The sequence below is a fragment of the Leopardus geoffroyi genome, chromosome A1, assembly GCF_018350155.1.
Source record: "Leopardus geoffroyi isolate Oge1 chromosome A1, O.geoffroyi_Oge1_pat1.0, whole genome shotgun sequence".
NCBI lineage: Eukaryota > Metazoa > Chordata > Mammalia > Carnivora > Felidae > Leopardus > Leopardus geoffroyi.
Genome location: NC_059326.1, coordinates 206,493,823 through 206,507,604, shown reverse-complemented (window position 1 = coordinate 206,507,604; position 13,782 = coordinate 206,493,823). Strand labels below are relative to the sequence as shown.

Sequence of the window (13,782 nt, the reverse complement as noted above, 5' to 3'; positions counted from 1 at the left end):
TACAGGATGCATACCTCTGATATGTCTCTAGTGTCAGGCTGGGAGCAAAAGGCTGGATGAGAGGAGAAAACTAACCACTAAGTCCTTTACCTATCCAAAACATTTCTCTCTCAGTCCCCTGTAAGAAACCTTACTTGACAAATGACTTCTTGTCCTATGAGCTACTAATCAAATCTATTCACACTGCCTTATCAATCAACTCTAAAAGGTAATAACTGTACTCCAATTCTTAAATGAAAAAAAATTTATTAAATATCAGATATAAAAAAATTTAATAAAAAGTCAACATTTATTTCTAAATAAAACATTTTATCTTACCAAAATGAACCACACCAAAAAACAGAAATGTGGCAGAAACTATCATTTTAGGATCGGACTGCATCTGGCTTTAAGGTAATCATAAAAGGACAATACACTGTAAGATTACAGCAAACCTAAGATTCACAAATGCTGACATCACAGAGGCACCAAATCTCACATTTAATGTTCTTTTGCTACTGAATTACTAGGAACAGTTCAAGAAGCTTCGAAAGAATCAAAGACTAAAAAGCCCAGTTAGGTAACAAGGTCTAGTTTGTCAACTAAGTTGTTTTGTGGAAGGTACATACCATCAATACTACGGAAATCCAGTAAGTACGTTCTACTATCCACTTGGTATAACTGTAGACTCATTTTGGAGTATGTACTTGTTACAGGATTCTTCCTCCGAACACGTAAATAATATGGGTTTACAACCTAGTGTGTGGTATGGACAAAAAGAAAGTCAAAAGCAGTTCTTCTATAAAACATTTTATAGACTACAGGTTTAGCAAATGTGCTTAAAGTCAGAATGCCCTTTCTTTTTTACCTTCCATTCGTAATCCAGTTGTTTAATTGCTCTACAAACTTCTGCCATGATATCATTCGGTCGACTTTGACTTCTAATTCCCAAATGCCATTTTGCTTTCCTTACACCTTGGTGTTTTGATTTCTGTGGGTTTAATTCATCGAGGGTGTGGCGTGCCCTTGGCGTTTCAGCAACCAAGAATGGTACTCTTTCAGGATGGGGCCGAGTCAAATGATGATCATCGAGAAAAGAATCAGGTGGGCTTGTTGCCAAGTAAAAATCTTTGGCCTCATTCATTATCCTCCTGTTATCTATTATGAGGTGATAGGCAACTGCCAACGGGTCCTGGTGATTTCTATTATAAAGGCAGCTGAGAACCTCCTCTTCTGAGCATTCAAATTTTTCACACACTTCTTTTAAGGCTTCATCATCAATCATGGTTGAACTATATGATGGATCCTCAGGAAAGAGATATTTTGGAAGATCTTGTTTAAACCATTCATGCTCCCTGAGACAAAGTTAGGAGGTGAGACTGTAAGTAACAGTTTGGGGGATTTAGGATATGAATTCATTTCTATTTATACACATAGGGTATTTTCATTTTTTTTAAACCGAGACTTTCTTCTGGCTCACATTTCATTGTATATATTGGGGGAAATGCTCCAACCTCCCTCAGATTTTAAGAGGGAAAAAGCAGTGCTGCACTAACTGGAAAAGAAATGTCTTCACTTTTATTTAAAGTTTTGGCACAAATGACAATGACAAACAAATGACCAAGACCAGCTTATTTCCAGTTCAGAAAAAAGAGTATATTCTGTGGCTTCATTATTATAATATTCTTGATACAATGTGAGGTGAAAAAAACAACAAAAACAGACAACTATCATTCACTGAATGCTTACTCTGTGGTAGATTTTAGGCTAAATACTTCATATACATTATCTCACCTTATAAAACAACTCTATGAAGATAACAACTCTTCAAATATAAAAGAATATGTTTGACCTAAACTATGTCAAAAACTGCTAAAACTAAAAACATCATGAAAGGAAAACACTCAAAAGAACAACGATTATCTTCTGGGTGATGGAATTAAAGATCATTTTCTGGTCGGGTTTTTTTTGTTTTGTTTTTGGTGTTTTCTAAGTCTTCTAATTGTCACATATTGCATTTAAATTGGAAAAAAAAACATGTAAAACACAAATGAAAGCACCTTTCACTTAGATATTTTAAATTTTAAAGAATGATTTATCCTTTTCCACTGGTGGTAAAAGCATGCTTTTCCATATGAAACTTACAAATCAGTAATTCCACATGTGATTCAATGTATAGTACCCAAAAAACAAAAGCATGTCATTGATTAAATTAAAAATTCCTCATTACTTGAGATGAACAAAAGGAAAAAAGGGAGAAATTTATGAGATAGAACTCAAATGGCAACACACAAATTTACTCCTACTGAAAAGCAGTAATCCTAATGAGAATGCATAAAAGTCAAATATGAAGCATACCACAGAAAATCTTAAAGAGCCACTACAAAATTTAACATCCCACCAGGGTCTATTTTTATTTTCTTTCAAAAGAAAGACGTGTAAGTCAAAAGTAAAAGCCCTCCCTCCTACTAATCTTCCTTCCCTAAGGTAACCAGTTTACTGTGTATTTTTAAATACGAAGACAAATGTGCCTATACACTGTATTTTTTAACATACAAATGACATGACATTATACATACTGTCCTGCAACTCTTTCTTTCACTTAATTTAAATCATTGAAGCTATTAGATCTGCTAATCTCCAAGTTGCATTATTACCTGATATCTTTGATTGTGGCCCTCTTCATGGGATCCACCTGTAGCATATGTTTCAAAAGGCTAATCACAGATGGATTTAAATACTGAGGGGTATAAAAGATCCCATCACATATCTTCTTAAAAAGAGTTGGCACATGATCATCATCAAACGGAAGGGTTCCACATAATAAAGCATAGAGAATAACCCCACTGCTCCATATGTCTACCTCTGGACCTGCATACAATCTGTAACAGGAAATACCAATTGGATTAAATAATCATTAGTAACTTGAGAGTCAATTAATCAAAAGTTTTAAATATGGACACTTTATAAAGAATTATTAGAGTATGGTTTCTACAGTCATTGCTTTACACTATACAGAAAGATTCTATATAATTCTATCATCATTATCTTTGAAAACAAAAGTTAAGAATTTTTTTAGGTTAGACTATAGCTAAAATTCTGTTCTTACTCCTTTACTTTGTTCCTCATGATATCAATTAAGAATGTTCTTTAGTGATGAACCCTAAACCCACTCTCCCCCCAAAACCCAAGACTTCCTACCAAGGTAAAAGGGGCCTGAGGCTGTGAAAGAAAGCCAAGCTGACTGGTTCACAAAGAAGATCCTAAACTGGTATTTACAATACACTGTAGCCAACTGACTTAACTACTGCAGACTGTTAGCACAAAGTCTGGCTTTGGGGAAAGGATGTCTGTAAACTGATCAAATAAACTGTTGAACTAATCCATAAATAGTGCTTTGAATACAAGTTCCCACTCATCCAGGGCTCACAGAAAGACCTTTCCAAACTGGAAAATTAGACTTCAGAAATGGCCCATGGATATATGCATATTTACATTTCTTTCTTTTATTTTTTTTTAATTAACATTGCCCCCAGAATTGTTTTTTTCCAAAAGAATTTAGATGGCACAAAGGAAATAATTTAAAAACATTCTTTGAACATTAAGCTGATCTAAAAAAATAATGATGAAGCTTGATAAATCTAAAATTAGATACTTCTGCCTTAATCATAGCCATGACTTTACCCAAATATAATTTCTCTGAGCAGGCCAGGCAAGCAAGGTTATGAAAACAGAAAATACTATACTATTTCTGCATTCTGAATTAGGATATGACACATTCAAACAAAGAAACATGGTTTGAGTGAAACGTTATTAAAAGGTAATTATAGGGGCGCCTGGGTGGCTCAGTCAGTTGAGCGGCCGACTTCAGCTCAGGTCACGATCTCGCGGTATGTGAGTTCGAGCCCCGCGTTGGGCTCTGTGCTGACAGCTGGGAGCCTGGAGCCTGTTTCACATTCTGTGCCTCCCTCTCTCTGACCCTCCCCCATTCATGCTCTGTCTCTCTCTGTCTCAAATATAAATAAACGTTAAAAAAATTAAAAAAAAAAAAAAAGTAATTACAAAGACTAGTAACAAACCTAGCCATCTGTTTTCAATTTCAGTAGTACAGTGAAAAACAATTACTCTTTAAAAATTAAATTTTCCTGTCATCTAATCTATTCAAAAAGCTGCACTGTATAAAGATCCTCATGTTCTCAATGCCGGTGGTCAGTAAATTGAGAGATTAGAATTCTTATAATACTACAGTCTCCAGAAAATAAATGAAGTCTAAAGATTTTATCATACTTCAGTCCAATCCCCCAATCACCTTATCATAAAACAAAAAGCTACTACAAAATGTCTTCTATCTGAAAAATTAAAGGTACACATTATATTTTTAACCCTTCATCTAAGTAAACCATTTATAAATAGTAGGTATTCCTGTATTATGCAAGTTTTTAATGTCTGACCTACCTTTAAAACTTGCTAGTTTTAAACCTTCAATTTCTTCCACCAGGGGGAAAAAAGAATTCTCTTCTATAAATGGAATCCTTAATTCTTATGTTTTATCCCTAAAATATAACACTTTCTGGATAAGAAAAGAATAAGTCCTAAATGTCTTTCCTTTCACTACAATTTAATATGACACCACAGACAGACAAAATCTAAGGAAAAAAAGATAATTACAAATGTATTAGTGTGGGAGGGTGTCAAATACTACCTTCCTGAAATTACTTCTGGTGCAGCGTAGTTAGGTGAGCCACAGCTTGTTCTTAAAAATTCACCATCTGACATCATGTTTGAAAGACCTGAAAATGTACAAAAAATCAACTGTTCAAGATTTCCCAAGGAAATAAAAACAAAACTCCATTAAACAATAAAATTGGGTTTGCATTAAAGTGATAAATCATCACTATATTCTTTGCTTAAACAAATTCCTAGTCTTTACTGTTCCCAAATATTTTGTCATTATGCCCTAAAATTTGTAATCTATTTCAGCATTTAAGGTTAGTGCATTATTTGGGGGCAGCTGAGTGGCTCAGTCACTTAAGTATCCAACTCTTGATTTTGGCTCAGGTCATAATCTCACAGTGAGATCCAGCCCCGAGTTGGGCTCTGTGCTGGCAGCTAAGAGCCTGCTTGGGATTCTCTGTCTCCCTCTCTCTGCCCCTCCTCTGGCTTGTTCTTTCTCGCTCTCTCCCTCCCTCTCCCTCTTCCTCTCCCTCTCTCTCTCCCCCCAACCTGTCCTCAAAAATAAACAAACATTAAGAAAATTAAGTTAGTGCACTACTGGAAGTAAATGAGTATATATTAAGCTATTTGTTGTTCTGTTTATTAGAATAAACTCAGCATGTTTAAATTTATTAATAAAGAAATTACTAGAAAAAATGTAGATGAGTAGAAAAATTAAAATTCAAAGATTCTATGACCCTGTTCTGATTCTTTAAAAAACAAAACAGTAACTCTGAATATCAAAGCTCCCTCCCACATAGTTTTACTCCAGAAAGAAACCTCTGCCTTCTCAAAAATGTACTAGATAAAAATAATCATGAAAGGAGTGCCTGGCTGGCTCAGTTGCCAGCATGCAGCTCTTGATCTCAGGGTTGTGAGTTTGAGCCCCATGTTGGCTATAGAGATTACTTAAAAATAAAATCTTAAAAAAATAATCATGACAATTAAGGAATAAGGAAGTCAAATAATTTAGTCAGTTACAACAACAACAATAGCAAATCAGTAGCTCAGAGTTGACTGGCACTGCTTAGTGAATCTCTATAGATTAAAATACATATATTCAAATCTGAGAAAAATACTTATGAAATCACCTCTGATTAGAACTTAAGCTAGGCAAAATTGAGTTGCAGAGATTAATTTTTCTTAAATTTAATAAAATAATATCAATGGCAATTTATATAGAACATAAAAGGAAAATAAATTCATTTTTGACAATGTTCTTCCCAAGGTGAAATTCTGCTTTTCTATCATGTAAAATATTTTACTAGTTTTTTTTTTAAATAATTCTGTTCATGGGGCACCTGGGTGGCTCAGTCGGTTAGGCATCTGACTCTTGATTTCAGTCCAGGTCATGATCTTACAGTGGCATGATCAAGAGCGCCGGGCTCCAAGCTGAGCATGCAGCCTGCTTAAGATTCTCGCTCTCTCTCTGCCTCTCCCCAACTTGAGTGCGTGCACTCTCTCTCGAAATAAAGAAATAAACTTCTTAAAAATAAATGAATGAATGACTGATTTTGTTCATACAGTTCACCTTCTGGCTTTCAGAGTTTGTATAACTCCATTCAGTCTCTTTCCTCTTGCTCCATACTTGATCAAAAGAACATACTGGAGGGGAACCTAGGTGGTTTAATCGGTTAAGCATGACTCTGGATTTGGGTTCAGGTCATGAGTTCAAGCCTCAGGGCGGGCTCTACATTGGCATCTCAGAGCCTGCTTATAATTCATTTTTATTCTCTCCCTCTCTCTCTCTGCCCCCCACCCCCCACTTATGCTCTCTCTCAAAATAAACTTTAAGAAAAAAAAAAAACTGGAAATAAAGTTGCTAACTTCTCCTTCACAAATAACAGTCTCTATTCAAATGATGTCTCTAATGCTGCCAATTTATTTACCTATTGTCCTAAAACTAAATTTTAAAGACATAAAGTTAAGAAGAGAATTCGTCACTTCTTCTCCTTTCTGTATGCTCATAGGCAAAATGGTGAGGATACACTATTTTGGGATACTTAGTCCACTGCATAGAAGTAAAACTTACCTGAAGAATGCTTTGATGTTCATTAAACATAATGAATATTCAAAACTATAAAAATCTCCTTACCAAAATCAGCTATCTTTGCATTCATGTGTGCATCAAGCAGGACATTTTCAGGTTTCAAATCTCTATGGACCACCATATGCCTGTGACAGTAATCCACACCAGAAAGGATCTGTTGAAACAGACGCCGACTTTCTTTTTCATCCAGCTACGAAAAGTAGAGAGGCATTTTAAAGGTGTGCTTTTCAGAAGAAATTTTTCTACCTACAACTCTCCAACCTATAAAACCATCAAAACGCATGAAACCTTCCAAATGAAACTCATCCTGAGATACTTTTGAAATGGGGAGATGGGTACAATCAGCACAAAGCCAAAATGCTAAGAGGATCTTGGAACTCAACTTTCTGTTACCACTCTTGTGACTACATTGCTTTCCCCTGTATTTCATGAGCTATTTCAAATAGTTTCAACTTCTCCTTGAAACTCGATATGTTTTCTCCTATACACTGGAAACATTTAATCCTTCATTCCTTTAACAAATATTTATTGAACATCTTTAGTATGCCAAGCAGTTCTAGGCACTCAAGATACAGCAATGAATAAAACAAAGGCTCTTAATCCAGTTGATGAAAATAGACAATAAAGAAATAGAGAGACCATCAAGGAGTATTTTAAGAAAAATAAAGCAGAATAAGGGCACAGAATTATGTTGGGGTGGGTGATACTATTTTAGACTATTTTAGACTAACATTCAAGACTGTTAATGAATTAGCAAGCAGTCAAGTTATATGTCCTGAAATAAAGACTTTTTAGTTTTAACAAAAGAAAAACCTTAATTCATTTGTGTTATAAAATATAAAAACATGTATCTTTAGTCTGTTTTCTGAAAAAATTATCTTATGCAGGAACTAACATTTTAAAAAATATTCTTTAAGAACTTCCATTTATCCATTTTGTCTTGTTTTAGGATTTTTTTCCCCAAAGCTATAACCATTATTTGGATGAGCCTGTACCCATGAAGTCATATTTAATAAATAGCCTATTAATTCTCTATAATATGCAATTTTCTAACAGAGGTCACAAATTAGCATTCTAAAGCCAGACTTCTACACTTTAAATGGCATGAACAATCTGGGAGAAAAGGTGAACTAGTAATTTCTTTTGAAAGCAAAATTAAAACTAATGAAGTACAATGAGACACCCTTCCTCTAGAGAAAATAACCTGCTAATAATCTAACACATTTATTTCTAGAAGAAATGTAGGTTCATTTTTTTTAGCACAATTTTATTTATATTAAATATACTAAATGAAAAAAAGAATGTGTTCTATATGTGAAATAAAACTTAATTGATTAAACAAAATATAATAGGTAAATTAACTAAACACACTACAAAAATGAAAATTATACCATATTAACAATAAATACAGTACAAAAGATGAAAAAGGAGAAGTCTCCAAAGGAAAGTTAGAAAAGTTAAAGCATATTTGCAGTTAAACATGGTAGACTGAATCTCCACACCTTGAAACATCACTAAAAGGACATTAGCATAAAAAGACGAAAAGAGCAAGAAAAGTGACAACAGTAAAATCAGAAGGAGTCACCAAGCTATAGAGTGGATGAACGATGAAGACTTGACCAAACAGAGAAAGCAGAAACCTTAAGCCTGCAGGGTGGAAACCAATAATAAACTAGCCTGCACACAGAACTCTGGAAAAGCTTAGAAATTAGAAACCTTGGAAATTCGTGAAGGGAGAAATAAGAGGTGGACCGAAAGCAGAACAATTGGTTGAAGTTTTAAATTCACCCCTACGGGGGAGTAAGACCCATGATTTGCTCTTGAGTAAGACCAAACCAGCTCTGTTCTCAAGGACACCAAGGCAGGGATGAGGCGCCTGAAGGAAAACACAGGGATTAAGTGAAAGTCAACATACTAACTACTGAGACTTGCAGGCCTCTTCCCAATTCAGCTCTCAGAGAACTGCAAGCTAAGCTAATACCCTCAAGGAAATTGGAACATTGCTTCCAGAGCAACCCTCTGATCTAAGGAAAACTATTTGAAATTACTGGTATTTGGTGCATCCTAACAAAATGGACAGATCCCTACCTATTCCACCTATGGGAAGGCTCACCAATCATTAAGTTCCACCTACATGAGCTTGGCATTTAGTACCTCACTCAAATATAAGTGGACAACCAAGAATCACCAGATTTCTGAGGAAGGGCCTTTACAAAAGACAGAGACCAATAAAATGAACAGGAAAAAAAAAAAAAAAAAAGGAACAGGAGCACAAAAGGTACAGTAACAATGCAGGGAACAGAGGAAAACTTAAATAATAAATAAATAAGTAAGTAAGTAAGTAACAACTGTTGACTTTTAGCTACAGAGAACAAACTGACGGTTACCAGAGGTGGGAGGAATGGGTGAAAGCGTGATGGGGATTAAGAGTACACTTATGTTGAGCACTGATTAAGTAAGGTACAGAATTGTTGAATCACTGTATTTTACACCTGAAACAAATATAACACTGCATGTTAACTACACTGGAATTAAAATTAAAACCTTAAAAAAAAAACAACTAATTATTATCCTTAGACAGATAAGGTTATTATATCTGTGGAGCAGAACTGGCTATTTAAAAAAGAAAATTTCAGAGGCGCCTAGATGGCTCAGTCAGTTAAGCGTCCAAGTCTTGATTCAGCTCAGGTCAAGATCTCACTCATCAGGCTCCATGAAACCTGCTTAGGATTCTCTCTCTCCCTCTCTCTCTCTGCCCCTCCCACATGTGCATACCTGCACACTTGCTCTCTCTCTCAAAATAAATAAATAAACTTAAAAAAAAATACAAAGAAAAAAGAAAATTTCAGAAAACAAGATCTTTGAAATAGAAAATATGACAACTGAAATTTAAAATTTTTTAAATGTTTATTTATTTTTGAGGGAGAGGCAGAGACACAGCGTGAGTGGGGGAGGGGCAGAGAGAGACACAATCAGAAGCAGGCTCCAGGCTCTGAGCTATCAGCACAGAGTCCAATGTGGGGCTCAAACTAACCAGCTCCAAGACCATGACCTGAGCCAAAGTCGGACACAACTGACTGAGCCACTCAGGCACCCCAACAGCTGAAATTTTAATATACCACAGAAGAAAAATGACCAAGAAATGACAAATGGAAAAGATAAGAAAACAAGATACCAATCCAACTTGTGCCTGTTTCCATTTTTCCAGGCATAGCATAGCATGGGGGGAGGGGGTACAGTGAATAGAGAAGTGGAATACCTGAAAATTGAAATGAACCATGTTAAAAAATGGTAAAATCAAAATTAACTTGGTTAATGAGTTTGATTTTGATGAAAGTAAATAGACACGCTACATAGAACAAATGAGTGAATGATATAAAGAACTTTAGATTGAGAGGGAAAAAAAATGGCTTCTCACTGCTAGACACAGCTCTTCTAGAAAGAGGTTTTAGCCATACCACATAACCTGGGTATGAGAAAAACATGGGCAGGAGGGGCGGTGTTTACTTTTTATGTCAGTAACTTAAGAAACTGTTCAAAATATCTTCTAAAGTTCCTTCCAACTCTAAATTCTTTAAGTCTAATTCCTACCTCCTTCATGGAGGCTGTTCTTACTACTCCAGGTACATCAGATTTCTGAAACCAAAAAATGAATGCAATTTAAATGTGGCTAGGGTTGACTAGCAAGGCCTAGATCTTTAATGTTTTGTAAGGATTAAATATATACTTCAAGATATATATTACAAGTATTTGTATACCCCAAAAGCATGAGTTGGAGGATCATGAGTTCTGGGGTCTCAATCCAATTCTGTCATTAATAAATCATGTGACCTTGAGTAAATCTATAAATCGTGAGTCTCAGCTTCCACTTCCATGTAAGTAGACTAAGGAAATAGTCTTTACGGTCTTTTCTAACTCTAAATTGTCTATGATTCTAGACAAATATATGACTAAGGAAACTGGTTATTAAGTAGACCTCTTAACAAAATTGCTCTCTGACATCTTGAAGCTAGTAAGGAATAAGGGGAGTTACAAAATATATACAGGATTAAATCAGAACTGCTTACCCTTCCATTTTTACAGATATAATCAAATAGCTCTCCTCCTGAGACATATTCCATCACCATGAAAATATCAGATGGTGTACTGATGACCTGGTACCTGGTGAGAGAAAACATTTATCTACCAATATTAAAACATGTATATTCATCATTCAGTAAATATTTACTAAGTGCCTATAATATAGCAGGCACTGTGCTAGAATCCGGGAAAGCTGCAGGGAACAAAACAAATTCTCTGCCTTCATGGAGTTCATGTTCCAGGAGCCAGGAAACAGACACTAAATAAATAAGCAATATCTCAGGTGGTAGAACTTGCTATGAAGAGAAATAAAACAAACTACGAGGAACCTCTCACACAGGGCATTTAAGGAAGGACTACTGTCCAATAAAGTAACATTTGAGCAGAACCTGATGGAAGGGAGCAAACCATACCACGATCTGGGAAGAAGGTGAGCCAGCAAGTGCAAAGGCCCTGAGGTACAAGTCTGTCTGGCATGTTTGAGGAATGGTAAGACGGCTAGAGCAGAGTGAGCTGGCAGAAAGAAATAGGATGTGGACTCAAAAAGCTAACTGGAGACCAGAGGACAGAACCTTACAAACCACGATGAGGCCTGACTTCTACTGTAAGGGAGATGCAAAGCTATTAAAGGTTTTAAGCAAAGTAGTCATGTGATCTGATCTCTTAAAAAGGAAACTTTAATTTATGGCAACAACATGAAGAACTGATGGGATGGTAAACGTGGAAGCAATAGTCTACTGCAGGAGTCTGTGACAGAGATGACAGTGGCTCAAACTAGGCTGATGGTAATGAAGGAATTGAGGAACACTCGGATTCTAGATAGATTTTGAAGAAAGAAATGGAATGGATGACAGGAAGTTCAGGATGGTTCCTAAGTCTCTGCCCTAAGGAACTGGATATTCACAGAGGGTGACAGCTGTGGGAAGAGCAGGCTTGGGGGAGGGTAACAGAAAGTTCAGCTCTAGCATCCCCATGGGGATGTGAAGTACGCAGTGAGTGAGGGATCTGGAGTTAGGGGAAGAGGTAACAAAGCAGGAGATGTGTATGGAGAAGTCATCAGCATATGGACAGTACTTAAAACTACAGCACCTCAGCAAATGAGAAGAGAGGAGAGTGAAACAAATTTTGAGTCAGCTCATTCAGTACAAAAGCTAAGCAGTTGTCACTGACAGCCCGCATGAGAAAACTGAGTAATAAGTAAGTTATATGGAGACCCTACAATTGGCCACTGTAAAACAACCATAGTATCAATGCCCTTCTGAAATACTGGAGTCCTAAAATTTTATCGGTCATTATTTGTTTTCTCAGATATAAGCGGTACAGGGGAACACCCTTTCTACTGGCTAAGTGACATCATGTGGAAATTTGGATGTCAAGAGTTTTTACTAGCAAATCATTGTTGGTTCTACAGCAACAGGGACACAGAAAGTTATCTATCAGAAAGGCATGTCCAGAAGACAAGAAAGAATGAGAAAGGTAACAGCTGATAAGCACAAGGGCAAAACATGAACACAGGCTTAGGTGACCAAGAACAGGGTTAGATATAGATAAATACATGAACAGGCAAAAATCTTTAAATCTTGAGGGAATATTCAAGAAATGTCAGTCATCCTTCTCACTTGTCAGAGTAAGTTGGTTAACAAAAATTATTTTAAAATGATATGACTACATTTAATACAATCAGTTCTTACAGTTTAATTATATGAGGATGCCTGAAAAGCTTGAGGTTCTGAATTTCTCTGCGGATTTTTCCTACCACATCAAGGCTTCGAATCTTCTGTCGATTGAGTATCTTCACAGCAACTTTGTGCCCAGTCAATTCATGTTTGCCAACTGTAGGAGAAATAATTTTAACCAGTTAGTGCCAGGCTTAATTAATAACATATTTACATGTATTCTAAGAGTTTGCACTCTCAGAAAATACTGAGCAAATTTAAGTTCCTTTCAATTCTACCTGATTTGCCTCTAAATGTTGTTTACATGTTCAAGAGTGATTAAGTGGGAGAATACATAAGAAACTGGTAACAGTGGTTTCTTCCAGAAAGGAAAACTGGAAAGCTAACACAGAGAGAAAGAAGAGACTTCCTTTTTGCTATATACTTTTTTGCACTTTTAAATTCTGATTTTTTAATTCTTAAGCTATCATACATACAACCTGAACTTTAAAAAAAAAACTGAACTTTTTGCTTTTGGTGGACAGTTCTATGAAGTTGAACATATAGTAACTGGTAAAGCCACCATTAGAATCAAATACAGAATAGTTCCACCATCCCCCAAAATGCCCTCATGCCACAGACACACTCCCCCTCTCCATAACCCCTTGAACCATTCAAATTTCATTTCATGAGCATGCCATTTCTACTTTTAAGAATAAAATTTAAAAAAAAAATTTAATGTTTTTATTTTTGAGAGAGAGAGAAAGTGTGCACAGGGGCGGGGCAGAGAGAGAGAGGGAGACACAGAATTTGAAGCAGGCTCCAGGCTCAAGAGCTGTCCGCACAGAGCCCAACACAGGGCTCAAACTCATGAACCATGAGATCATGATCTGAGCCAAAGTCGGACGCTTAACCAACTGAGCTACCCAAGTGCCCCAAGAATAAAAAATTTCAGTGATTTTCTTTCAATTCTGAATGCTATGCCCAGATAATCAATGGTAATAATAGGATTTAGTCTCCAAAATTTTAGCTTTTATTTACCCTTTCCCTAGAACCTACTGGAGAATATATATTCTATCAAAATTAGGAAGAAAATGAAGAAAGACAATATCCACTAAAGAAGGGATCAAATATAGGAGAAAAACTAAGAGAATCTCCAATATGGTAATGAAGCAAAGTCCTAGGTAACAGATGTGTAGAAGGCCTAGAGGCAACAAATCCAGACAGAAATGTGACAGAGGAGCCAAGATTGGGGGGGGGGGGGGGGGGGGAGGGCAGATAAATTATTTTATAGGTTTGAAAGTT

General features: G+C 36.1%; 1 protein-coding gene across 8 annotated transcripts in view; it reads right to left on the bottom strand.

The window, feature by feature from the left end:
* PRKAA1 (protein kinase AMP-activated catalytic subunit alpha 1) overlaps positions 1–13,782 on the bottom strand; it is a 46,188-nt gene that overhangs the window by 6,744 nt on the left and 25,662 nt on the right. For 5 of the 8 annotated variants that reach the window (XM_045439489.1, XM_045439452.1, XM_045439471.1 and 2 more), the window contains 8 exons: positions 12,514–12,655; positions 10,810–10,903; positions 10,334–10,378; positions 6,788–6,932; positions 4,682–4,769; positions 2,637–2,861; positions 848–1,334; positions 609–735 (listed from right to left, as the gene is read on the bottom strand). In XM_045439489.1, coding sequence (XP_045295445.1) covers positions 609–735; positions 848–1,334; positions 2,637–2,861; positions 4,682–4,769; positions 6,788–6,932; positions 10,334–10,378; positions 10,810–10,869 — 1,177 coding nt within the window. In that variant the 5' untranslated portion in view covers positions 10,870–10,903; positions 12,514–12,655. Of the gene's footprint in view, positions 1–608; positions 736–847; positions 1,335–2,636; positions 2,862–4,113; positions 4,249–4,681; positions 4,770–6,787; positions 6,933–10,333; positions 10,379–10,809; positions 10,904–12,513; positions 12,656–13,782 lie in introns of those variants that run through there. The other 3 variants (XM_045439462.1, XM_045439502.1, XM_045439511.1) reach the window with 3 other exon arrangements.